General features: G+C 47.1%; 1 protein-coding gene across 5 annotated transcripts in view; it reads left to right on the forward strand.

The window, feature by feature from the left end:
• The window catches only part of EPB41L4B (erythrocyte membrane protein band 4.1 like 4B), a 123650-nt gene that overhangs the window by 87528 nt on the left and 8552 nt on the right, over nucleotides 1–27570 (forward strand). For 3 of the 5 annotated variants that reach the window (XM_059411113.1, XM_059411116.1, XM_059411117.1), the window contains exons 16-22: nucleotides 3654–3865; nucleotides 6199–6317; nucleotides 11361–11486; nucleotides 12312–12379; nucleotides 15088–15186; nucleotides 20366–20552; nucleotides 22542–22619. In XM_059411113.1, the coding sequence (XP_059267096.1) occupies nucleotides 3654–3865; nucleotides 6199–6317; nucleotides 11361–11486; nucleotides 12312–12379; nucleotides 15088–15186; nucleotides 20366–20552; nucleotides 22542–22619 (889 nt within the window). The remainder of the gene's footprint in view (nucleotides 1–3653; nucleotides 3866–6198; nucleotides 6318–11360; nucleotides 11487–12311; nucleotides 12380–15087; nucleotides 15187–20365; nucleotides 20553–22541; nucleotides 22620–27570) is intronic. The other 2 variants (XM_059411114.1, XM_059411115.1) reach the window with 2 other exon arrangements.

The raw sequence follows: 27570 nt of genomic DNA on the forward strand, positions 1-27570 counted from the left end.
TATTATTTCACTCTATGGCTACACCACTTTTATTTATCCATTCATCAGTTGATGGACATTTGGGTTGTTTCTACATTTTTGGCCATTACGATTAATGCCGCTACGAATATTCATGGACAGGTTTTTGTGTGGACATATTTTCATTTTTCTTGGGCATATATATCCCCAGGAGTGGAATTGCTGGGTTGTGCGGTAACTCTGTGTTTAACTTTTTTGTGGAACTGCCAGGTGTTTTCCCAAAGCAGCTGTACCATTCTGCATTCCCACCAGTGGTATGTGGGAGTTCCCCTGATGATTTTAATATTTGTCTGGGAGTTTAAAACCACCAAATAGAGGGTCTCCATTTTCTGTGATTTCTTATCTAGGATTAGCTCCCCAGAACTGTCCCCAGAAGCCCATGTCACCCAGAACTTGGCTGAGCTGTAGACTGTACAGGACAGTTGGCTTCTGAGAGCACCCTCACCATTCCTGGCCTCATTCTTGAGAGAAAGCCCTGTTGAGTTCTCTGTTTCAGCTCAAGACCCTCCCCAGTTCCTGCCCTGCCCTGGTCACAGTTCTGGCAGGATTATTCAGAATAATTATTCCATTTTATACCAGTTATAATATTTAATGAAGAATGACATAGTAACATTATTAATATGATACTAATTACTGGGGTGCCTGGGTGGCCCAGTTGTTGCACATCTGCCTTTGGCTCAGGTCATGATCCCAGGGTTCTGAGATGGGGACCCTCATCGGGCTCCCTGCTCACCAGGAGGCCCGCTTCTCCCTCTCCCACGCCCCCTGCTGGTGTTCCCTCTCTCACTGTATCTCTGTCAAATAAATAAAATCTTAAAAAAAAGAGAAATACATAACTATAATCCTAATTACTATAATACCATAATAACAGATGTTATTGATATTATTATAATATTTTAAATATCCCATTATTCAGTATGCAATACAGTTTGATTGAGCAGGCTGGGGACCCAGGGTCACAGAGGAGAGAGGCTCTGGTAGGATTAGGCAGGGCCCTAAGAGTCCCCCACCCTCCCCAGGTCTGCAGAGCTATGCCCACCCCTAATATAGACAAAAAAGTCCTGTATGACATAGCCCTTGCTAATAGAGCACTCACTTCTCTAGAGTCGGAAGTAGAATGGGAGTGGGGGCTTCCCCTGAAAAAAACGAAGAGAAGAAATTAGATCAGGTTCGATTTTTCACTGATGTTTACTAACAGGGCACTTTCTCCCCTCCTCTAAGCCCCAGTGTAATCCAAGGCATCGGCAGCTTTCTTGCAGGATAACTGCAAAAGTTGAACCTGAAATGCTTAGCACAGTGCTGGGCACACTGGCAGCCCTCTCCTTCTACACCAGAGTCCTTCTCAGCTGCCAGCCTGTGGAAGCAGAGGCTGAAGCCTACATAGCCCTTCTCCATCACCCTCTGCAAACCAGGACTTGTGACCTTGTTTCCAGAACGCCAGAAGCTCATGAACGTCCGTCTCTGTTGACCATGAACACAGAGCTGGTCTCATTTTCTGGACTTTAACTAATGGTCCCAAGGCTTTGGGGCTGCTGGGTGCTGCTGGACCCTCTGGTCGACTTGACCTTCTCTGAGGTGCCTGGGAAGAGGGCAGATTCACAATTCTCATGGATGCCATTTACATCATAGTCGATACGAACAGCCCCTCCTAGACTTCTGTGGGGAAGGGTCCGTGAGGCCATGAGCAGTGGTTTCCTTAACAGACCCACAACCCTATAAAACTCCATGAATTACGATCTCTGGGATGGTGATCCCTTCATGTGCATGAGCTGAGAGAGTCCCCAGGCCCTCCCACTCCTGCTTAGAAACCTTTGCTCTTCTAGAGACCCTCACCTGACAAGATTCGAGCAGCTTCTCTGACCCTCGTCTGTTTCTCTTCCCGTTTGTCTTGCTCCGTCTTCCCCACAAGTAGCTGTGAAAGGAAAATCACACATGCATATTTTATTCGACATGTTATTAAATGCAATTTATCACTCCCTGCATATATATTTATTTCCCTGTTTAACTTCTCAGTCTGGGTTTCCTTGAAATAAAAAATCACACACTTTTAAACTTGGAAAGACGAGTACATGACACCAGTGCTCTAGTCCAAGTCCATGGCAGACATCACTAATCAATCACAACACTCTTTCCTCCTGAGCTGGGCACAACCTCAGAATTCTTCTCAATCTTGCTTTCCAAGCGAAGGGTGAGAATCACTTGGAGCTGGCATAGGAGATGGTGACTATTTGCCATTCGTCAGAAGGTCTTACTCAAAGCTTTCCAACTCCACCTCCAGCCCTAAACATACACCAGATCTCTGCTATAAGGCATCTTTCCCCTTGGGTGTTCATTCTCGCATTCAAGGTAATTCAAGGTGAGCCCCCAATTGGGCAGCCCCTCCAGTCCTCCTAGGAATTTTCTCTCTTCTGAGCCCCGAGTCTCTGTGCCTCCTTAGGACAGATGTTGTTTTCAGCATCTATGAGAGACAGGAAAATAATGCCAGCGGGCTTTGGAGTCCACGTAGCTGTTCTCAAATCCCAGATCCACAGCTTTGTCAGTCCTTCTGACTTCTCTCCTGCCCCCGCTTCCTTCCTATCATCAAATATGTATGGAGTACCTACTGTGGACCGAGCAAAGAAGCAAAGTTCTATGTATCTACAAAATGGAATGTTTTATGTAAAATAGCTAGCACACAACCTGGGAGAAAGCAAGTGCTAGATAAGTAGCTGGGAGAAAGGGCGATTTTCAGACCTAGAAATGCGCCCAGGATCACCTGACCCCGCTGGTGTTGCAGAGGAGGAAACCAAAGCCCAGAGCAACGGTCCAAGCTTCCCGCATGGGCTGGGGAAGAACTAAGGCTGGAACCCGGGCGTTTCACCTTCAACTTCAGCAACACTTTTTGTTGCCCCATTACTGGCTGCCTGGGGGAGCGGGATACCCTGGGTTATATTTCCTGTTGGGAGAGGTGAGGCTGGGCTGTGACCCAAAGTAAGCCAAAGTCACACCTTATTCCACATCCTTACACACACGTACATGATGCAAGACCGACCCCAGGGAAGCGGAGTCTGCCGGAGGCGGCCAGAGGGGACAGGAGCTTCCCCCCCGCGCTGCTGCTCTGGGGACAGTGGGCTGGAGGAGACAGTATAGGCAAGAACTGCAGTTCGGATTCTAAACAGGAGATGGCATGGGCTTCCAGAAGGGCAGTTTTAATAAAGACAGAACAATTGAAATTACAGGTGTCACAGCAGTCACCTTAGCAAGTGTCTCCTGTGTGGTGCGGTGATTGAGAAGAGAAAGGGACTCCAAGCATCCCTCTGGTCACAATCTTGTCGTGGCATGGCGAGCAAATTATTTGCTAGTATCGCTTTTGATTTCCTCCTCGCATTTAAGGGATGTCTTTTCTTGAACGAAAGTTGTTTAACTTCAGAGTAAGAATTCCTTCCGGTTTCGGGTCTCTGATAAATACAGATTTCCCCTCTCTGCTTTTTCTCTGAACGCCGTGAAGCCTCTGTGTCCTGTTTTGCAGTGACCCCACAGATGCTTGTTGAACCGATGTCTCTTGGTTTTTAATGGTCAGAACATCTTTTAAAAGTACACACAGGAATATCAAGACCCTTGACTTTTCTAAATCCTGACTTTGACACCCTCCACAGCTACCCGCTCCCTTCCCCAGGGCTCAGCAGCTCGGACCGGCTGCCTTTCGGCGTCGAGGAGAACGGGGGACCCAGCCGAGCCTCAGCCAGGCACCATCACCATCACCACCAGCACCAGCACCAGCACCACCCGAACTATGGCCTCTCGCTGACTCTGGAGAACAAGGAGGGGCCTTCCAGGTCTCCAAACTCCAGCAGTAAATCCCTAACAAGTAAGTAGGGTTGCAAAGGGCAGGGTGAGAGGGAGGGATGCTGCAGGGTATGGATGGCTTCCCCAGATCCTCAAAACAGACTCTTTCTGGGTAGCACGGAAAGACAGGAAAGGCAGTGCGGGGTTGCCAGGTCGGGGCAGGAGAGGACAAGCGCCTCGTTCATTTCATCAGGAGCCGCTGAGAGATTACAGTTTATCAGGAAACTCCGGCTGGATGTCAACGTAGCTGTTCTCTCTCTGCCTCATTCCCAGCAGTTCCTACTTCTACTGGCTCAAGTAATAGAAAGAGGAGGGGAGCCAGGAGGCTAGAATCTCTGCGTTTCCGAATTACAGGAAAACCTATTCTGTCCCATTTCTGGCATCCCTCGTCTGAGAGCAAAGTGATGTTAGGGAGGACCAGTGTCCCCTGTTTCAGATTCTGGCATAAGAAGCGATGGAAAGGGAGAACAGGCACTTAGAAACATTTTTAGCAATAGACCAGAGTGATTTTACATCCATTAAAACCAGTAAGAAATAGGTTTGGATTTTGCAGGTCTATTATTTGTTTTTTTGTTTTTTTGTTTTTTTGTTTTTTTTTTTTTGAAGAAACTCCCTTTTATTACGCTTTACCAAATAATTAATCTGTGACAGACCAGAGGGGGGAGCCGGTTCTCTCACATATGAGGTGGGAAAGCCCTGAGCTGGAGGAAGGAGTCAAGACACTTTGATTCTGGTCTTTGCTCTTGACCCGTGTTCCCTCTTGGACCTTCAGCTTTCTCGTCTATGAAAAGGGGTAGAAGGTGTCTAGTGCATGGCCAAGGAATCTTCCAGCCCTGACATTTCATGAGTCTGTGCAGCAGTGAAAGGATGAGCTGATGAGCCTTTCGCCGTAGACCACAGGGAACAATTCTGGGTTGGCTGAGTCGGCAATGGAAATTCATCATTCACGGGGCATTGATGAATCTGAACTCTATCCCCTTGTCACTATCCACACTGCCCTTGTAGAACCGTGTCTCATCCTTTTGTATCCAGATAACTCTAACAGCCCCCTAAGGGATACCTGCTCTCATACAGTCTTCATCTTATAGCTGCTGAAGTGAGACGTCTCCCCACAGCTCTGAACAAATGCCTTGAGACTTTCAGTGGCGTTTCACTGACCTGAGATAAAGCCCACACTTCTGAGCATGGCCACACGCAGACCTTTCCAGCCTGGCCACTGCCGAGGTCTTCAGTCTCCCCCGATTCCTCACTACACTCTGGCCACATGAAACTTCTTCTTCTTTTTTTTTTTTTTTTAAGATTTTATCTATTTACTTGACAGAGAGATTGCAAGCAGGCAGAGAGAGAGGAAGGGAAGCAGGCTCCCTTCTGAGCAGAAAGCCCGATGCGGGACTCGATCCCAGGACCCTGAGATCATGACCTGAGCCGAAGGCAGCGGCTTAACCCACTGAGCCACCCAGGCGCCCCACATGAAACTTCTTTCACCAATGGCTGAGCTGCGTTCCTAGTGCTATCCTTCGCACCGGCTGTTCCCTCTGCCTGGAATGCAGAACTCATTTCTTCAGGAGCCTGCTCAGATGATGTTGGCGGAACTTTTCTCTAACACACCTTTCTGATTCCTGGCTTTGGAGTGCCTTCCCTTTTGCCTCTTTAGCAATTAACTTTTACCATCTGCACAAGTTTCTGTCGTTCGTATCTACACGTGTCTCTGTCTCCTCCACTAGCCTAGAATTGTGCCTCATTTATGTTTTTATTCCAGCTGCCCGATCTCAATTGCAAACGATAACTTGGTTTAAGCTTTCATATGTAATGAATACTTAATAATTAATGAATATTTCACTGTATTAATGGATAAACACAAGCCAGTGGAAGGGGTGATGGCCAACTAATCCAAAATAGTACAGAAATTAAAATCAATGCATTTGGTTTTCAAGGGCACCTTCGTGTGCCTGTGAGCCCAAGTAGTCAACTTTCTAATTTGCATAGTGTTCTGCCGTTAATAATGCATTTGTATGTAAATGACCTCCCCTAATCTCTACAGCAAACCTGCAGGGTAAGTAGTTTTATTTTCATTTTAAAATGGCTCAGAAGCTCAGAGAGATAGAGTGACTTGCCCAAGGCCTTCCAGCTCCTACCTAGGGGAGTTAGAAGCCTTGATCTTAAGTATTCTCACAGCCCACCAGCTGGAGCATAGTCCAGGGATTTAAGGCGAGGTGGGGGGGTTGGGCAGTGGAGGCAAACAGAAGGGTGCTGCAGATCAGGCTCTGGTAAGCATCTTTTATCACAGCTCTCTCTCTCTGTCCATTCCACCTTTCCTTATTCTTCCTCCCCCTGCCCCACCCCCACCACTTGTAGAACTGAGTCCAGGACCGCCTGCCCTGTTCAGCGAAGCTGCCGCCCATCTAAAGAAGCTGGAACTGGAGACCGTGAAGGCCCCCGGACCCTGGCCTGCTCTGCACATCAACATAAACAAGGTGCCGAGGACCAGGGCTGGGTGATGGGCCCGGACCGCCGGCTGGCGGCAAACCTCTGGTTATTCCCCTGGCCTGCCTCCTAGATTATATGCCTTGGTCTTGGAGGGATTTCTATTCATTTGTTCCTGGCATTTCTGCTGAAGTCTCTTCAGAGCAGAAATGTACTTGCGTTCTTTTCGGCTGAATGACAGCACGGGGAGTTTCTCTCGGTGCCGAGGCGAACAGGCAGGCTCTGTTAGGAATCTCTCCCTCCTTCTAGATCTAAAGCTCAATGAGGAGGTGTCCAAATTTGCCTCTTGCCATGTTTACCCATCCACATGGGTCTATTCCGGCTGCTGTAACAAAATACTGTAGACAGAGTGGCTTAAACAATAGATATTTATTTGTCCCTGTTCTGGAAGCTGGGAAGGCCAAGATCAAAGTGTCAGCCAGTTTGGTTCCCTGGTAAGGGCTCTCTTCCTGACTTGCAGATGATTGCCTTCTCATTGTATCTGCACCTGCCGAGAGAGCTCAGTCTCTCTCTTTCTCCTCCTCCTTTTCTTCTTCTACTTTTTAAGATTTTATTTGTAAGTAATCTCTATACCGGATGTAGGGCTCAAACTTGCAACCCTGAGATCAAGACTCGAATACTCTACCAACTGAGCCCCTCTCTTCCTTTGAAGCCACTAATTTGATCATGAGGGCCTCATCCCATGACCTCGTCTAAATCTCTTCACTTCCCAAGGGCCCCGTCTCCAAATGCCATCCTGTGGAGTAGGGCTCCAACCTATGAATTCTAGGGTGGTGGCCGGGAACACAATTCAGTCCAGAGCATCTGACAGGTCCTAGCACATAGTAGAAGTTCAGTACTTGTTTTCTGATGGAAAAAAGGGAGGGACTGAAGGCAGGAGAGAGAGAGGGAAAGGGCCACAGCAAAACTCTCCTTTGGTTAGTTAGATCCGTTCTTCTACCCAAATGAGCAGCCTTATGGAAGCCAAATTTTATCTTAGAACTATAGAATGTCCCAGCTGGATTCAAACTACCATTTAGCTCAGACTTTCTTACCATCTGAGCCCAGAGGAAGGGAAATGACTTTCTCGCGGTTGCACAGCAGGGGCTGAATCCCAGGGCCCCTGACTTTGGGCCCAGTGCCCTCTGCGCTCCAGCGTGCCGCTCTGTTTTGCACACCAGAGTTTCTCGACTTCAGCACGACAGACATTCTGGGCTGTGAGTGTCGTGGAGGAGCTGTCGGTTGTGTGTGTTGTTGGATGTGTGACAACATCCCTGGGTTTCACCCGCTAGTCCCAGGAGCACCCCCATCCAGGTGCAACAACCAACTTCATCTCTAGACATGGCTACAAGTATCCCCTAAGGGGCACAGTCACCCCCTAGTTGGGAACCAGCATTTTATACCTATTTTAATTTTTAAAATCCCCAAAGCAGTAGTCTTTTTCCCTCATGAATCATTTCTTCCATTCCGATGCTTAGCCTCGCCCCCTTTATAGAAGGGAATAGGAAGAATTTGGAAGATCTGGCCTAGGAAGCTTCCTCCTTACCCGCACTGGGCTATTATTCCTCCACTATAATAGAGCCAGCCCTCCAGCCTACACTAGACTTCCAGGATTTCTCATTTCCTTGCATACCTTGCATACCCCTTATACCCCTCAGCCTCAAGTCCCTTTGACAACATCAAGGGCCCGCTCGCCTGCTTTTTCTCCCATACCACCCTCCCTGATGGCCAGCTGGAGAGAATCCCTCCTGCAGGAGAGCACCGACATCGACTCAATCAACAAGTGCTTAGCAGGCAGGCCTATAGATACCCAGTATATCACGTGCGCCCTGCGTGGTCTTCTTTCTCTTAGTCTCTTCGTTTTCCAACTTATTTTCTGCAGTCCACACAATATATGGTTTAAAGAAGCTTACCTAGAGTTTGGCAGAATCCAAACGTATTTAGCAAGGAGCTACAGTAGATAGCAAGCCTCGGAAGGCTCACAAGCTCTGTGAAACCCGTAGTTGTTGGTGAACCGACAGCAGGACTGGCTTGCTCCAGGTTAAGGTATATCTGAGACAACGGTGTGTTACTGAGCATTTCCCTGGAGCCCCTTTTTTTCCCTTCCCCTTGAAGAAATGCATCAGGGAGCAAGTGGGCTAAAGTGATATCAGATAACCTTGGGTTTGTCCAAACATAGAAGCAAAGTGTGTTACTTCTTTATCCTTAATCACACATTCCGTGCCATGGACCCCACAACGTGTCGTGACCCTACACTTGGCAACCAGTGGCTTCCCTGCTTTCAGGGATTTTTCCAGTCTCAAGGTTCGAGAATCCTCTGAGTCTTCGAAGATTTGGATAACTTCCTATTCTCGATTTGGTGGTGAGAAGACAGTTTCATGGCTCAGGTCCAAAGTTGCACCCGAAATGATCACAGGGATTTAAATCTCACTAGATTTCAAATGTGTAAACAATGTTATAAACAATTAAAAAATGCATCCAATCCATTCTTTATCCCCAAATGACTTCCCCCAAACAGATGGACTGTTTCCAACTGTAATCCTCTCAAGGCATGACTGTCATTTGTATGTTGTAAAATCTGTATTTCAATATTGAATGATCAGGCATCTTTTCACCATTCAAACTGGATGCAAAACACGAAGTGTGGTCATGCAAAAGAGAGAAACACGGTGTTCTTGTAACCATCCTTCAGGCTGGAATGGTGGACTTGGTGTAATCTGGACGTTTATCTCCTAGAGATGCCTTTGATGCAAACCTATTCATAGAACGATAGTTGGATTTTCCAAAATTTATATTGGTCTTCACCTGAGTCCATTCAGAGAGCTGGCTGGCAGCTCCTGCTTCATCTGGTAGAATAAGAACAAGCCAGCTTTGATTTTATATCCAAAAGAGGCAGATAAAGGAACCAAATTTGAAGGGGGAAAAAAATTAATGCTGAATTCTCATTCTTTTCTTATTTTAGCAGCATTTTTTTCTTTTTTTTTTTTTTAATCTTCGGTCATTACTGTCAGTATAACTATATCCCCTTAAGCAATTGTCAAAAACCTCAAGTGGGCTTTGGAACAAATTTAATTCTTACATTCCAGCATATCATTGCAGAAAATGAAATCTAATTACAAAATTAACTCTCCACACACCAGTGAAAACACCCATGCTGGTGTAAAACAATTATCTTCGCGTGGCAGGCTTTACAAACCCAAGATAAATTATCCGAGAGCCCTACTATCAAGCTCATCTTTCAAAATATATGAGTTACTTACCTGTTTTGGGGGGTGGGGGGCATTCCATGCCTTCCATGCCAGCACTCCATGCTGATTGGTAATGATTCCAGTCATTATCTATTACATATTCAATATATTATAATGTTTATATTATAATATAAACATTATAATATATTATATATAGAGAGAGAGAGACTTGCCATATCTCTGCTTTGTTTTTCTCACCTATAAAATGGGGATGGTGGTAGTCTCTCCCTTCAGAGGGGCCGGCTCCACGAGAGGAGCCAGTGATAAGTGCTTTGTCAGCAGCTGGCCCACAACAAGCTCTCAGTAAATGTGAGCGACTGGGACTGTCTCTCTTTCCATCGTCACCATCGTCATCATTTCTGTTCTATGGTGCTGGCCAGGGAAAGAGCGGAGATTAAAACCCAGGTCTTCTGGCCCTGCTTATCTTGCTGTTCCATGAAATTGCCTCCTTCTACTCATTCCACCAAGGGCTCCTTGATGCATTTGGAAGTCCCGCTGGGAAACTGCATTCTGTGCTCTCTTTCCTTTATGAAATGATGTCAACCCGCCAATTACCCTCTGCTTCCTCTAGCACTTTCATAACACTCCTGCTACACGTACCAAGGTGCTCAATTGGACTTTTGAATTAACAAATGGGGTTCATTTGGGGACTTGAGAACATTTTGTTTTCGCCCTGTGCGTTGTACCTGACACGCTGCTGCAAGGCCTGCGATCACTAAATTGACTTTTAGCAATCGTAGGGTCTTACACCTTTCTTATTAAACACATCTCTTTTAATAATAGCCATTTATCATTACCATCTTCTTTAGTATGTGTTTATGGAGCACCTGCTGTGGGCCCAGCACCACGTTTACACTGGGATATGCAGTGACTGCCCTAGGCAGGGCTCACATTAAGACTTTATTCGAAGAGTGGTGTGTGTATCATCAGAGATGATTTCTGGTTGTACAGATCAATGAGTATTTCTTCATAGTTATGTAATTATCGTAATGTCTATTACAAAAAAATAGCCACGAAGCCTATGATTTCAAAGATACTGTTGTGTAGGACACAACTGAAAATGGGCCGTCCCCGGGCTATCCACTCTAACTGGATCACAGAAATGATAGGTATCTGTTAGGGTGCCTGGCTGGCTCAGTTCTTGGAGCGTGGGATTCTTGATCTCAGGGTTTTGGGTTCGAGCCCACGCTGGTGTAGAGATTACTTAAAAATAAAATCTTTAAAAATAAATTTTAGGTACATGTTTAGTGAGTACCTAGAAGATGACAAAACAGTGAAGAAAGGGTACCAAATACTGACATCTGAGACCCTCCGCAATGAGGTGAAATAGATACAAGTTTCTGGAGAGTCAGAAATTTCAGCAAGATTTGTTGTAAAAAATCCCAAAGCCCATTTTTCACTCTTTCCCCAGCAAGTCACAGGATTGAATCTGTATAAGAGGAGGCCGTTATGGGGGGAAACAGCACTGCACTAGGGGATGGGAAACTCGAAGCTTCGGTCCCAGACGTGCCCCTAGCTGGAAGAGCCGCTTCTTTCTGACCCTTCAGCCCATCTTCTCGTACGACCCCTCACCCCTGTACAGGGAGAGTACTTCCTCTCCCTGCTTCACGCGAGGAGGCTGAGGAGGCGAGGCTGTGCTTGTGAATCCTTTGCAAACACTAAAAGCAGGAGCCCGCGGACAAGGAGCTGGGGGTTGCACTGGCGTGTGTGTTTTCGACTGTGTTCCGATTGATGGGGAAGGTTCACGTCGCTGTTTCCTTTCCTCTTTGTTGACAGTCAGTTGCATGTGTTTTGGGTTTGTCACAGGCTGAAGAGAAAAAAGTATCCGAGAAGACCCTTCAGACCCCGCTTCTGCCTTCCCCCGTCGCCGACCACGTGAAGTGTAACATTTTGAAAGCCCAGCTGGAGAACGCATCCCGAGTGAGTGCCCAGGTCGGTGCAGCTGGGACATTCCTTTGATGACGCATCACAGGATTTCCTTCCCTCCATACAGGAGAAGAGATACTCTAGGCCTGAGATACCGTTTCCGGCAGGGTCCAGCCAGGAGACAGGAACCACACCTGTCACGTGAACAGGGATTTTAACCCCAAGAGTTACGAACTGGTGTCCGGTTATTCCCTGGGGAAGTGCAAGCGCCAGCTCTGTAGGTTGTCGAGGGGTTGAAAGCCACAGGCTGCTGCCCTGACCTCTGGTGTCCATTCGGCTGGCCTCCCTGGCTGAGTGTGTGTGTCTCCCTCCCCCGCCGTTCTTTGTGGGATTCACCAGAGGGAGGAGGACAAGGCTTCTAGCAAAATCATATGATGTAATTCCTCCTCGGCTTGTTACACTGATATGAAAAGACAGATTCTAAATTCCATTGTAAGCCATAAGTGATAGGTGAGCCGAGAGCTTATTATGATTCCTGATCAGCAATGGCAGCTGGGGGATTAAACTGTGGGTTTGACTTTTCCCACACTCTCTCTTTCTTTTTCAAGTATGAGCTGGCACACAGCAGGTGCTCAATAAAAGTATGAATGCAGGCATTGATTACATTTGAATGATTAAGTGTTAAATCCCCCCGATGGGGAATGACTCATGAAAACATTTTTTTTCTTCTATAAACACCGGAGAAAATTTGTTATTGACTGAGTACTTCGTGAACCACCTCTCTGAGCTACCTTCGCATTTCCGTAATCCTTTGAATGCTGGAGACTTGAAAACATTTTTTGCTCACCGAGATAATTCAGGTTTGACTAACCGGCCTGTTTTGTTCAACAGGTTGGAAAAGAGGAATCAACGTTCGTAAATATCAATAAGAAATCCAGTCTTCAGGATGCTAATGTAAGGTCTGTTGCTTCTTGTTTGAATGGGGAAACAATGCTCTGTATCATCAACGTTATCCTCGAAACATCACTCACCAGTGATGATTAACATCACTCATTTGTTAATAAAATCAGAACGGAGAAAAGAAAATTGGAAAGAATGTCAGTATGAAGAGATAGAAAGAGACTGGCTGAAAACAACTCCGTTTAAATCTCAGAAATGCTGCTTAGTCTCGGTTTTATTATTTCTAACTGCTGCGCTAACAAAGAAATCGCTCTGAGGTGCTTCACAAGTGTATAGATAAGACCTTGTTGTTCCCCTGCTTGATGTCCTGTAAAGACGCCTTTGCTCTCCCGGTGGAGCCCAGACTTCTCAGCAGAGCCTGGGAGAGACCCTGTAGGACTGGGCTCTGGCTCTCTGCCCCAGCTCAGTTTATCACTCTTCCTTTGGCCGTTGATGTACTCTTTATACGGAGTTCCTTATAGGGCTAGACCCATGCATGCTCTTTAAAGCTTCCGGGCCATTACCACTTTAAACCCAGAGGGAAACCCTCTTCCTCTCACCTCCCAGAGAGCAGACACCCTTCCTCTCTCAGCCCAAGTAAGTAACAACCTATAAATCATGGCAGTCCCATAGCCTCCTTGGTGGTCTAATACTGGTGGGTATCCCCAGGGTAGACTTTCCTAAAATGGGTCCAAGCGTCATTGCATCGGTCTCTCATTAAAAACACAGACTTTTAGGGGTGCCTGGGTGGCTATGTTGGTTATGCGTCAGACTCCTGGTTTTGGCTTGGGTTGTGAGATCGAGCCCTGTCGGGTTCCGCGCTTAATGGGGAGTTAGCTTAAGATTCTCTCTCTCCCTCTCCCCTTGCCCCTCCCTACCATGCCCACAAATAAATAAATCAATCTTTAAAACAAAACAAAACAAACAAAAAACATGCACACAGGCCACCCAGGTCCTTCTCCAGACCTCTCAATCCTTGGAGGTGGGGAGGGCTGGACAGGAACCAGAATTTCAACAAGTACTCCAGATGATCCAGGAAATATTGCTCTGGGGAATACTTGATGTTAAAAAAGAAAACTCATATTTTTGGATGTCACCTTCGAATCCCAATCCATGTTCTTGGTATAACGTTGTCTTAGTGCAGAGCACAGACCCAGCTATCTCCTGGACTCTGCAAAACCTTAATTCATCTCTTCCCATCCTATCCCACTAACATTCACCTGTTTTTCTGTCTTGGTTAATGGCATTATTACCTACCCATCATCCAGATCTGATGTCTGGGAGTCCTCGACTTTCTCCTCTTCGTCCCCTCATAAAACTGATCACCATGCCCTGCTAATTCATATCTTCCCCCACATCTATCCTCTTTCTTCCTGACCTGAATCCTAGTCTACTGCAAGCCCGCACCGTCTGTCTGCTTGGTTACTTTCTGCTACGGTCTTTGAAGTGCTTCCGGCCAGCCTGTCTTCACTAGTAACTTCTTCCTTTCTCTAAGGGTTTTTCCAACAAGCAAATCTGACTGTGCCATTCCCTTGCCTCAAACCTTTAATGACAACTTGGCCTTCAGTGTAAATTCCTGAGTCTGAGGCCCCTCGTGACCTGGCCCCTGCTTTCTGCTCTAGTGGCCATCTCCTCCTCGTCTGCTGGGACCTCACTGGTTGGCGGTTCCAGTGCCTTGCTTTCTGTAGCTCTCTACTCTGTCTTCACCTTGGAAGTCTTCCCTCCATCTGGTTAAGTGTAAACTCCTCCACGAAGCTTTCCAGATGCCAACCATTCCGCCCAAAGTGAAGTTGTGTGCTTCCTGGTTGAGTATGAGTCCTTCCAGGGACTGTGTTCAGTTGACACCAGGGTCCCAGCTTGGGGAAATCATGAATCTAGACTGTGCTGACTCCAGTTTCTTTATTTGCTCATTCATTCACATGTTTATTCAACAAACATTGATTAGGCACTGGCCACATGCCTGGCACCGTATTAGACACTAAATAGAGGAGAAAATGGGGGCTCGGAATGGTTCATTGGTTTGGTAGAGGTTCCTTGCTGAGGACCCCAACTTCTTTTGATGCCCTTATGTCCCAGAAGGTAATTTCTGAATTTTGTAAAATGAAATTAGTCATAACCACTACAAAAATGTGTGAAAGCTTTTTCTTAAAATCTCTGTTTTGAGTAGGGCCCATTGGTTATCTGGCATATTTTCTTGAGGAAATATAGAAGTGAAACAATTTTTAACATTTCACATATACACAAAATTAAAATATTTTAGAACAAGTCTTAAAGGCCTTCCGATTATGCATTTTTCACATTAAATACTCTGTTTATCTGTTAAAAATATATCCTGTGCTATATTTAAAATAGCATAACTACCAGATTACTTGGAAGTAAAAATGGGTTATCCACGGGTTTCTCTCTGCTCATTTTATTGGCAAAACCTAGTAATGAACCAAACCCTGGAGGTAGGTGTTTTGGGCAGAAAGCTTTATGTAGTACCCCAATTATATTCAGTTCGTACTTGCTATATTTTCTTCCCTATGATTTTGGGTTTCTTTTTTGGACTTTCTATGATATATTTAAAAATCATATTTAATAAGTAGAGTGGACAAGAGGAAAAATGGATATGTTTACTATCAATGTTATTAAGGGTTTAAATTAACTGAGAAAGCAATTCTTACAGCCAAAACTAGACCATAAACTTTCCTGTTGGTGATATTCTGTTTTTTTGCTCTGTCTCTAGAAGTCCTATTCCTATACGTGTGGAAACTACCCAGCCAGTATTAGAAAAGCCGGAAATCAAGCCTCCCCGAGTGAGGAAGTTAACAAGACAATACAGTTTGTGAGTTCTGTACTGCGAGTTTTTAAAATGATAATCACAAAGTTGATGCTAAATGTTCAGTTGTAAATGCTTTTAGCCTCTCACACCATTTCCAAAGAGCCATCCCCCAAAATACAGTTTGTTTCCAATTTAGGTCATAATGGGACTTGACTTCTCTCCCTGAAAGCATTACATAGTTGGCATATGTATTGATTATCGATTGCTGCGTAACAAGTTAGTCTAAAATTCATGGCTTTAAACAGTTCGCATTTATTTCCTCGTGGTTTGTGTGGGTCAGAAGTCCAGGCATAGGCTCAGTTGGATCATCTGTGTCAGGCTCTCTGACAAGTTTGCATTCAAGGTGTGGGCGAGGGCTGTGGTCTCATCTGAAGGCTCATTCTTGCAGGTCAGAAACAGGATTTGATTCTTGCTGGCTGTTGTCTGGAGGTTGCCCTCATTTCTAGTCACGTAGACCTCTCTAGCTTTCTCCATCAGAGAAGGCACACAAGAGCAGCCAGGGAGAACTCTCACAAGGCAAAAATCACAGCCTTTTGTGACCTAATCACAAGTAACATCCCATCACTTTTGCCATATTCCGTTCTTTAGAAACAAGTCAGGAGGGCCAGCCCACACTCAGCAGTCAGGGATTACACAGGGGCATAGATACCAGGATGGGGAATCCCCAGGAGCCATAGCAAAAGCTGCCTCCATGGCGTAATTGTGAAATGGTAGCATGGTCTGAGCTGGGTGAGACCTGTGGGAGGAGTCCTATCCCAAAGTATCCCAGAACCACCAGGGCCTGTCCAGTTTGGTTCAGCTTAATAAAAATGTTCTTGCCTACCATATACACAGAGTTGTCTTAAGCAATTCTAGGAAGAACAAAATGAATTTGCCAGTTCTCATCTGAGGAGTCACGGTTTATTGGGGGAAGAGACAGATTGCAAATAATTATAATCCAAAGACTGGTATCTTAAGAGTAGTAGTATTTTAGTAATCACATTTAGTGCTAATCACAGTGGTAGTTCCCATTTCTTGACCTTGGCGGTGGCACCATGCCTGAGTGTGTAATTGGCCAGAGGGCTGCAGGGGGATCTTTGGATGCTGAGGAAAGCATGCAGCTCTCAAGTCAGAAAGGCTTCTGTCAGAGTCCTGGCTAATAGTTTACTGCTCTAAACTCTTGGGAAAATTACTTTTTCAGCTTCTCTTTCCTTGTTTATGAAATGGGTGAGATCATACCTAGCCCTGAGGAATTTGGTGAGGGTCGATGTGCCAAAATGCCTTCCCAGCCCATAGCAAGGGACTTGGCCAGTGGATGAAGCTCCCTTTCCTTTCTTCTTGATGACCTGAAGGCCTTTGAGAAAAGGTCAAGTTTAGAGGATACCCTAAATGCAAAGTGCGGGCTAGAGAGGGTGACTGTGGATGCACTTTTCAAACAGCCATCTCGAGCCTGCACCTGGGAAAAAGGAAAAGGCAACCACCTCCCACTTCATTAGCCTTAATAGAAACGCTGGACGGTTAGAGCAGCTGTATTTCCTAGGAAAGCCAAAATGAGTGATTCAAATAATTAATAGTCCTAATGGTTTCTGGGGGACAAATTAAACCATGAAAAAATCTGCTCCCCGGAGGATAAAGCTGTCAGGATTAGACTTTCTTTTTCCATTTTGAAACTCCGAATGTTATTATCACCTATTTGGGATATGTAATCATGTTGGAAACAATGACTAATATGTGGCCAGGAAGGAAAGAAAATTTAACTCACTGCAGTGGCTCTTTCAAGCAAGCCCTTTTCAAACCTCCAACGTCACCTATGTATTTCTTAAGCGGCCCCGAAGTATTTTGCTTCAAAAATCAAAGAATAGAGGCATTTTCCCCATTAGTAATCATAGCAAAATTAAGAGATGAGATTTTTCCTGGCTTTACGTTTTTGCCTCATAAAAATAGTTCCTCAATTGTTGACACCAGTCACGACTCACTTCCAGTCATAGATATTGGTAAGTTAATAAACACGGTGTCAAGGAATACAGATGGAAAAAACTCAGATTTCCCTTTTAAAAAATATTTCTGCATTACTGTTTTTGAAACACACACACACAGCCCTTTTGGCTGTTAGGGTATTCCGGGTTCCTAGGTCAGCATGATGTAGAATTGGATTTTAGGGTTCCCCACCAAGAGCATCATGATGTTCAAATGCTCTGAACGAGTTTTCAAGCTGATGCTTTTAAGGATATGCACAAAAACATCCGCCATGTTGTGTCCTGGAAGTAATGACGTAGGGAAGAAATGTATGGCTGTTGTATGCAGAGAAGAGAAAGAAGCAGACGCCGTGTAGAGTTCAGGCAGGAAAGAGTGTCCTCTACTGATACCAGCCAATGTGTTTAGAAAATGATGAGCTGCTGTATTTTCTTCTAGAAATGTAACTCTACTATTTATTTAAACATTGTATAAAAACCTAAAAATATTCTGGAGAGAAAAATATCCTCAGTCTGAAGAGAAAAGATAACCAATTTCCTAGAATCGTGCCATCAAAAATAACCTAAGTTCACATCGAACGACTCTTGCTGTAGACATTTTTCATGTAGTGTTAAAATGAAAAGAAATCATCTCAAAGAAAAGAATCCTGCTACACATAAAATTGTACTTGCTAAATGATGTTTCATGAATTTAACATGAATTTACCTCAGAAACGGAGGTTGAACTGAAAGATGTAATGTAGTTAAGCATAATATCTCTTTGCCACAAGATCTAAGTTAGGACAAAAGGTTATAAAAACCATCAAGAATTTGGAGTCTTTTTCAATTCTAGGCAGCGGTCAGTTGACTTCCTGCTGTGAAAGATGAACTATGTGTGTGTGTGTGTTTTTTAATGGCCTATAATGTTAAACTAAATAACTGTGCTTTTAAGGTTATAATTTTCTTTTTTAATGAGGCAGAAAAGAATTTTAACCCCACTCTTCCACTTAACTAGCTATGTGACCTTGAGAAAGTCCTGTCACAACCCGCCACCCAATAACCGTCTGCTTCTCTGAAGAGTGGAGAGCATAAGGCAGGGCTGTTGTACAGATTAAATGGGCTAATTCGTGTGTTACTGAGTGGATTAACTCCCTCAGCATGGATCCACCTATGTGGTGTCTTACTGGTCTTCCCACCTACTCATTCCAGCCTCACCTGTCCCCTAACTAAGAATAAGTCCTAAATCTTCCTTTTGAGGCTTCTCCGTATACAGAAGTTTCCAGAATCTCTCAGGACCCTCCTCTCTGAGTTTCACCCTCACCTCATTTTGTGTACCATGGCCACGTTTCCCACGAAGCCACGGCCCTGGGAGGGAGCCTGCTCAGGCCACCCTGGTGCCCACTGGCTGTGGACCTTTCATCTACACCCTCGCTCAGCCATTACTTCTAACAGTTATGTTGAAAGTAACATTACTTCTGGGAGTTCCACTTGCAACCCCCTTAGGAAAACTGTATCAGGGTCCCTAAGATCACCCTCAAGTTTGGTCAGCCACTAGAAGGACTTGAAAAACTCAGAAAAGCTGTCATCTTCATGGTTATAGCATATTCCAGTGGAAGGATCCAGACTAAAATCAGCAAAGGAAAAGGCACATAGAGTGGAGTTGAAGAAGACTGGGCATGAGCTTCTGCTTCTCTTGTCCTAGAGGAGTCACGTGGGCAGTGTCTCACTCCCAAGCAGGGGAACTCACCCGAGCCTTGGCGCCCAGGGTTATTACTGGGGGTCTCCAATAACCATCCCTGAGCCCAAGGTCAAACTGTTATAGTGTGGCCCTAAGCTCTAGGATACAAGAGTAGGTCTTCACTGTAAGTCATATTGCTAGCACCCACTGTGTGGCATGGCCCAAAGTCAGGTATGCAGGGACACCCTTATTAGGCAGGTTATCCCCAGGGCCCCGAGGTTCTCCCAGAAGCTCGTCAGTGGCCCGCGGTTCCTGTGGCACGTGCCGAGTTATAGCCCCCAGGCCTGCAGGGTTAGTTAGCCCCGTGCTGCACAGGCAGCAGTCCGGTTGGCGTCAGGGGGTCGGGGACTTGTCTTAATTTCTGCAAGTTTGAGAAGATAGTATTCATACTCAGAGCGGGTAATTGATGGCGTTGTTCTGTCCTGGACCACTTGGGACCAGATTAAAAGGTCTTCCTGCCTTGACATACTTTGTGGGAGGCCAAACCTTTCCCATACATGCAAGCCCTGGAAACAAACCCAGAATGTCAGCCTGGACTCCTCCTCCATCATGGCGACTTCCTGTCTCATGTACTTTTCTGCCTGCATCATCCTGTTCTGCCAGAGAGGTTCTAAGACCAGAGCTATGAGACCCCAAACACATGTGCTCAGCTCCTCCCCTCTAACTAGTTTATCACACCAATGGGACAGTAGCTGTTAGGCCACGGAAGGTGCCATTGTGCTTTTTACCCAAGGCATTCGGTTCTCAAATGGCTTGTATTCACCCTCGTAAGAGAGGCCCCACTCCCTTGGTTTGGTGGCTCCTCATAAAATTAAGCACGGGACTACCATATGACCCAGCAATCCCACTTCCAGTGGAATCCCAATCCAAAAGCGTTGAAAGCAGGGTCTCAAACACATTAGTACATCAGGGGGTGCATAGATAAAGAAAATATGGTCTATCAATGCAAGGAATATTATCCAGCATTAAAAAGAAATGAAATTTTGACATATGCTACCACGGGGACGGACCTTGGAAACATTATGGTAAGTGAGATAAACCAGATACAGGACATATATAGTATGATTCCACTTCTGTGAGATACTTAGAATAGTCAGATTCATCCAGACAGAAAGCAACACAGCTGTTACCAGGAGCTGCAGGGAGAGGGCATTGGGAGTTACTGTTCAGTGGATACAAAGTTGCTGTCAGGGGTGATGAAAATGTTTTGGGTGTCCTGAATGCATCTTTAATGTCACTGAATTATACACTGACCAATGGATAAAACGATACATGTATATGTATATATGTATATCTTTCCATAATAAGGAAAAAAAATTAAATCCCTTGGCAAATAAATGACAGAACATCCAGCTCAAATTGGCTTTGGCAAAAATGTCACTGTTTTGGATCCTGGAAGCTGGACATCTGGCAGACATCTGTTTGGGGAGCTCCCCCATCCCCCTCCCGGCCCTCCCTCCACTCCCCACAGCCTGTTTATTGTTGTAATGAGCAGAGCTTCATGTGCTTTTAGTAACCACAGTGATGAAGACGACCTCCCTCCTGACCTGGCCGAGGCAGTAGGAGCGCCCACCGCCACAGCCACAAACACCACCGCGGCCACCACGCAAGTCTCCGTGCCACTGGTGTCCCCCAAGGGCCACAAACTCAGCTCACCTCAGAATTCAGAAAGCAAGGGCCAGCTGTCCCCAGGGGCCAAGGTATGGGCGAGGGCCCCGAGGAGTAGCTGCGCTTGCTAGGAATTCAGTATAAATTGAGCACATGGCATCCCGCGTGCATTTAAACTTGGCTCAATCATCTGTGCACTTGTAAAGCAGGGGAAACAGCCCCCGGGGCTGGGTTTTTATGTAACTCTTCCTGAAAGATGACCTGTTTATGAGATGCAATTGGTATAATAAAGATCTTGTGCAGTGCAGTGTACTTTAAGAGAAATGGAAGAGATGTTTGAGGGCAATTCGGTTTTAGAATATCATCCCTACTTAATCTATAGTGCACATAAATACAGAAAACAAGACACGTTGTCCCCCCCCCCCCCAGTAATGGAAATCTTGGAAGAGTAAAAACGTAGATGTGTCCCCATCCCATTCCTTATGTTGGATGGCCCACAGGTATAGCTTGAAAGTGGAAAATATTATTTTGTCAGTTTACAATTTCCGGATGTTGCTAGCTATGTGAATGGGCTAGGATAAGGGCCTTACTCAAGACATTTCTCTTGGTTTTTTTCTGAGTGACACTAAGCTGTGGTCATTCTATACAGCGAGTGGTCCAGATGCAGTCAGACCTATTGCTCTACTAGTAGATGTCAAGTCAAAGGCTCCCTGGTCTGTGGACACCACTGAGGAAAGGGTGTGTGGGGGTGGGGGTCCCGAAGGCAAGCCCAGACCCCAGACTCTGTTCCCAGCTGCTCCTTCTACATGTCTTACGGCCGCTTGAACAGTTACTCCACAGGCTTTGTTTCTCCAAGCCTGCTTCCTTCACCTGCAAATGGGAATAAAGTCCGCTTCCCTGCCCAGCCTGTGGGCCAGCACCCTGTCCGGTGGAGCAATAAGGTCATGATTCTTGGGAGCCTCTAGGTGACGGTGGGCCAGGCCACATCCTGCTTGACCGTAGCCAGGCATATACCAGCTGCCTTCCCAGGATCTTTGGGAGCCCCTTTGTGGTTCTCAACAGGAGATCCTGCTCAAGCCAGAGACCCCTCAGCCAGTGACTGGCCCAGACTAAGGCTCCGTGCTTTCCTGTCAATCACCATCTGGTGACTTGAGCCAGGTTCCCCTGTCCTGTGCAGAGTCCCTCATACTGCTTTGTTACAAGTGTGGACACAGGTTCCTATCACCTGTTCTTTGCCACGGTTAAAACCACCCCCCTCCGCCCCCGCCAAAATGTATGAAACAGAGGAGAATTCAGTGGGGATGTGGGTGGCATCCTACCAGAGGCCACAGGGCTCCCTCTCCTGGCCATCTCTCTCCTTGGGGCCCTGCTGGTGACAAGCTGATGATGGAGCTTATTTTTTTTTCCCCCATAAAGGACCTCTAGGCCTTCCATGCTGCTGAGAACCCAGAGCAAGTGGGGAAAAAAATGTTTTCCCCAAAGCTGAACATGGTTTCAGAGATACCTCCCTCCCACCATGAAGAGCTTCCTCATTATTACGCAGATGACCAAAAAAAAAAAAAAAAAAAAAAAAAAAAAATGTTTTTAAAGTAAACTCTGTGCCACACATAGGGCTTGAACTCCTGACCTGGAGATCAAGGACCGCATGCTCGACCGGCTGAGAGAGCCAGGCGCCCCCTCCGCTCCTGAGTTTAGCCCCTTGAGGCCTTGACCCTCTTGATCCACGAAGGGGGCTTTGCTCTCAGTATAGTCAAAGGACTCTTTGAAGCAATTCCCCCCGCCCCCCAAAAGACCAGAGAGCACTCAAAGCACTTAAAAGAAGTTGTTTGCACCTTTTCAAAAGGTAGTTCTCTAACCTACACACTCTTTCTGCCCATTAAAGTTTCAGAAGACATTTGGGGTTTGACTTCTGGAATATGCCCACTGTGGGGCTAGTGACTCGTGTGGGGGACTGGCACGGTCATGGGCTCCATGATAGAAGGGAGGGCGAGGGGAGGGAGGAAAGTCTGTGACTTCCAGTGACAGTCCCTGGTCCGCCCGGAGCTGGCACTAACCAGGAGTATTTCCGTCTGCCTTCCCAGAGTCCCTCTGACCGAGGAGGTGCCTTTACCTTGGAGCCAGGCGATCTCCTGATGGACTTCACGGAAGCTACTCCTCTGGTAAACTTCCCATTTTGCTAAAACCAGAAAAGCCACAGACCCTAGAAACATCTTGGCGGTGGGACGGATGGACAGAGGTGGGCATCGCTGTTGGGAAGGCTCTTCCTCTTGTCCTGCTCACGGCCTGGAGGCTCAGGGATCAGCCTTCTTTGGGGGTTCAGGCACATGGGTCCCTTTACCTCCCAGAGCCCTCCAGGGAGGCAGTGCCCCCTTCCGCCTGAGGGCGGTTGCAGGGGTCCCACCCCGCCTGTCTGCTGTTTCCCAAGCGTGTAGGGCTCCTTGGTCTTGGCTTCTCGGCTTCCTGGGCTGCTCCCCGCATGCCCCCACCCACCCACCCATGGGGCATCTTCTGCTGCCGCTTCCAGCAAAGTGCTCTGGTCTGAAGCACTGGCTCAAGGCCTCAGCCCAGCTTTCCAGGCCCCTCATGCCTCCCTGCCATTCTCCATCCCCTGCCTCTAGGTCTCCCCTTAGGGATGGTGGTGGTCCTCGCGGGACTCCTGCAGGTGGGAAACCCTTTTAGGGGAGAGAGCACTGCCCCGGGAATTGTGCAAGCCAGACCTGGCTCCACTCTCTGCACACCCTTCTCAGGAACCTTGTCGTGGGATCAAAGATGCATCATTTGCCATGTCTGCCTCAGAGTATTCTAATGATCCCATGAGACAGAGCCCTTGAAGAATGTAGAAGCACCATAAACGTGTGTGTGAGATATTATGAACAGTAGTAGATGACACAGGCAGACTTGCATGTGCCTTTGGCTGGGCTCGGCCAGATACCCAAGTGTACTTGAGCGTAAACCATGGCCCATGAGTGTAGAGTGTGAGTCAAAATGTGCACCAGGTCAAAAACTCCCTCCTGAGAGCTTAGTGCACGCCTGGCCTCGAGTGAGGCTCCGGGAGCGGGCAGGGCAGCTAGAGGCTGGAGGGGAGCCGGGTTGATAAAGGACAGGCTTGGCAGGACAGTCACATAGAAGGTGCTGGGGAGAAGCCCCAAGTGGGAGTCATTCAGGACGGGCTCACCGGAGGAGCAGGAAGTGGATAAGAAGGGTCTCTGGAAGGCTTTCAAGGGGCAGGGCGTGGGGACACGAATGAGACAAAACTCTATCTAGCCTTTAGGACTGGTCATTGTCCCTGCTTCAGCTGGTACATGGCGATCATTTGTGATTTGTATTTCTCATCTGGAGACGTGGTACGGTCTGAGAGCTTTAGGTCAGCACGTTTGGATAAACAGCTGAGAACTGACAGTGGGTGAGACAGCCTGTTCCGGGAACCTGCGGGGCTGTTCCCTCCCCTGCTGGAGAAAATGCAGCCAAGTTCTTGATGGCCTTCTTGTTAGACAGGCTGCCAAGAGAGGGCAAGCCAGAAGCAGGGCCTTTCTTTATCCCCTCGCCATCCTTTTATACAGATGAGGAAACTGAGTCCCAGAGTGGGGTAATCACATAGGGACAGAGCTGTTCCAAGCCCATGTGTTCTAGTTCCTTCTCTGGTGTCCTTTCCATCATCAAATTGGGTTGAATCTGGCATCTGGAGTTCAGAAATTTGCTGCTTTGAAGAAAAGCAAGGTCTAGAAAGAGGGCTGTGTTTAAAGCACTCAGACTGAGAAAGCAGAACAAGGGGTGTGGAGGACAGGATAGCAAGTTAAGCAGCCTGGGCCTGTTGCTACATCGGTATCCCAACTAAGTATCCCAGCTGGGGCCTTATTCCCTAGGAGGGCCACATGTGGGGGCTGGAAGCTAGGGCCCCAATCAGAGGACATCAGTCTAGCTGGAGGGCAGCAAACCCCAAAGGGACCTGAGAACCAACCTGAGGGCCCATGAAGGCAGAAGGGGGAGAAAGCTAAGTTGTAAGGCTCACATGAAGAAAACCTGCTGGGCAGGAATAGAAGACAGTGGGGGAAGATCTCTCCTGAGTTAGGCTCTTGAGAAACTTCCAGACTGCTGAAGCATACCGAAATTAATGCCATTTGAGGGTCTATAGAAACTGCTACTGTTGTGGGACCCAGTGCCTAAACCTGTCTGGGGCCCCTGAGAAAGAGAAGGCTTCATAGCACTAGGGTTTTGAAGTATGAGTAAGAGTTTGCCAGATGGAGGAAGTGGACGAAAGCATTTGATGCAGAGGGTACAGCATGAGCAAAATACTGAGTGTTTATTAAAGATTCTGGCAGATCTGAAAAACTTGGGTTAGTTTGCCAAAAAATATTTCATGGCTCTGACAAGAATGATGGGATTCCCTTAAAAACCACCATGTTGCCGGCCCAGCTGGTAGATTTAATGGTCCTATCTTTATCTTTTCTTTGAAAGTAAGTGTCTGAGATTAGAAAGGAAGCCACATCTGCCAGGGACCCAGAGGTCCCCAGTGCCTACCAAATGACGGTCTGGCCTCCGCTTGTACACCTCTGGCCACAGGGAGCTCATTCCCTCTCTGAGGATACCGCCCTTTCATCTCTGGGCTGCTCTCACTGAGCTCTGAAACAGGGCCCAGGCTGCTGCACTGCCCGGGCACGGGCCAGCTGAGGTCCTTATACCGCACCGGGACACAGCTGTCTACTTCACAGCTCAAGTCTGCAGCGAACACGTGTTTTCAGGATGGAACATCCTTAGTCTTGCTTGTGTGGATTTGAGGTGTGAGTGCATGTTCACGGCACACGTTCATACAGAAGGTATGCTGGAGGGCTCATACTTTGATGAGAGCCTGCTCCATTTGGGGCTTTCCTTGACATCACTGGCTTTGACCCTCCTTCACTCCAGAATCCCGTCTTCACTGAAGCTGAAGTGTCCTCAAGAGGAAGGGGGCTCCAGCAGTCTGCTTCTCTTATTTGGTCCTCTTCCCTCCATCTCCTCCATCTGCTCTGCCCAGCATCCTGGAAATACAGGCAACGGTCCTCTCTCTTCTTGTTGGGGAGGGCGGGGGGTGTCTCTGCCCCAGAGGACAGTGGAAGAGAGACTGGATTTAGGGTCTGGGGCTCAATGAGACTCCTATAGCCACAGGACCACTGGTTCCTTGGGCCAGAGCTAGAAGGACAGCACAGAGAGAGGGTTGGGACCAGATTCTCCTACCTTCATTCAACAATGTCCCGCCAAAGCAGTAACACTAGTTTAACCCTTATGACTCCCACTCAGATGATCCCTTCTCTGCATAGGGTGGTTTTTGAAGACGCGCAGTCCAAACAAATGAGAATAATAACATTTCCGTCTTTAACTGACATCTCTCAAAAAGCATTCAAGATTAAATTAGCACCTCCTTGGTAACACTTCTCAGGTCCTATTTTGCCTCCTTCTTAATTTTCTTGCACCCTGCATGACTCCAAGGATTTTCATCCTCAAACTCTCCAAAAAAACCATTCTTTCCAGGGTCACTCTTACACCCCTTTTTCCTCCTTTTACCATATCTTTTCTTCTCCCATCCCCAGCTCTTTTACTATGTAGCTCAGCCTAGCTGTAGGGGCTCTACAACCTGCGCAACTTGTGGCTTGCCCGTCCCAGGAGCCACATCGAGGACCTGCCCACCAGACTGCAGATTCTTGCCAGGATGGAAGAGGCGGGACAGAAAGAGGGGATAAGGGGAAGCGATAGGGCAAGCGAGGGAGGGACAAGAGCACCCGCTGTCCTTTTGGTATTCTCTTTTGGAAGGTGAGTCTGCGCTCATGCATGGGGTGTTGGTGTGAACAGAATGGAAGGAGGGGACATTGACACATCAATCAAGTCTGTCCTCCAGGTCTGTCCTGCCAGCTTCCCTCCCCAGGTGACATGCACCACAAACACCTATGCCTTCTGTGTTCCTGATGCCTTGTCTTTAGGGCATGTCCTTCCCCAATCCCCAGACTGCATGAACTACTCAGCCAGCAGCAGAGCAGAGGCACGTAGGACCCCATGTCTGTTCTGGGCCGGGGACTGTTAGTCTAGAGTTCATGTGCCAGGAAGGAGACTGGCCTGGCCAGTCGAAGGTTGTGTAGGACAAAAAAACAGTCTCTGGCTCGAGTGTCAGAAGAACTGGTTTTCTGTCTAGCTCAATAACTTGGTTTTTATTTTTGAACCTCATTCTCTCGGGAGGGCTGAAGCTTGATCCCCAGGGAAATCGGGGTGCCTCTTCCACTTTCCTGGGGATTCATCCGTCTTCCCCAGGGCACAGGAAGATGGAAGGCAGTCTCTTTAGTCTGTGATGTCATCTCTTTGCTGATACATCTGGGGCACTGCCTGCTTCCCTCATGCCCCTTTTGGGCGGGTGGAAGCCTGACCGGCTGGAAGGAGAATGTGGATCCGCTGGCGCCTCTCTGCTCAGCACTTCCTAATGTCTACCCCTCCTCACTTTCCCTCTGACTTTTCTCTCCAGCCCTCACACTGGCAACCTCTTTTCTTGTCTGGATGATGAAGAAGCCTTTCACATTTCCATCTTCATTTGTCTATGCCAAAAATCTTTCTGTTCCCCAAGGAGTCAGATTTGAAACCTCAAAAGCCAAGTAGCTTAGAAGAACCTAGCTGCCTGAATGTGGAAAAAAGCCAAGGAGGAGAGGAAATGCCGGGAGAAAAAAAAAAATAAAACGGTATTTCAAAATAGTATCCTATTACACGTGTTCTCTTATTTCCTGTTCATTTACTAACAGATGCATATTTAGAAGAGTCGTACATGCTTGTGGGATGGATCGACATTTCTTTACCATAAAAGTCCAATGCTAGACAAAGCCTGAAGTCATTCATCATAACCTTCAGCTAAGACACTAGCGGCTGGTACACAATCTGGTATCTAGACTGTATGTCCGTGTTTGCTGGTCATCTATGCCAGCTTTTATTTTCTTCAAAAAGCCCACGGGAGTGCCCGCTTATCTGCAGAGGCTAAGGCCCCGTGGCCTGGGGTCCCTGGTGCGATTGGTTCTGGCCGGGGGAGTGTTGAGAAGCAAGGGCCGGGGGGACAGGCTGGAGCCCGCTTCAGTCAGGTGTCCAGTGCCACCTCCCAGAGGG

The sequence above is a fragment of the Mustela nigripes genome, chromosome 9, assembly GCF_022355385.1.
Source record: "Mustela nigripes isolate SB6536 chromosome 9, MUSNIG.SB6536, whole genome shotgun sequence".
NCBI classification, from domain to species: domain Eukaryota; kingdom Metazoa; phylum Chordata; class Mammalia; order Carnivora; family Mustelidae; genus Mustela; species Mustela nigripes.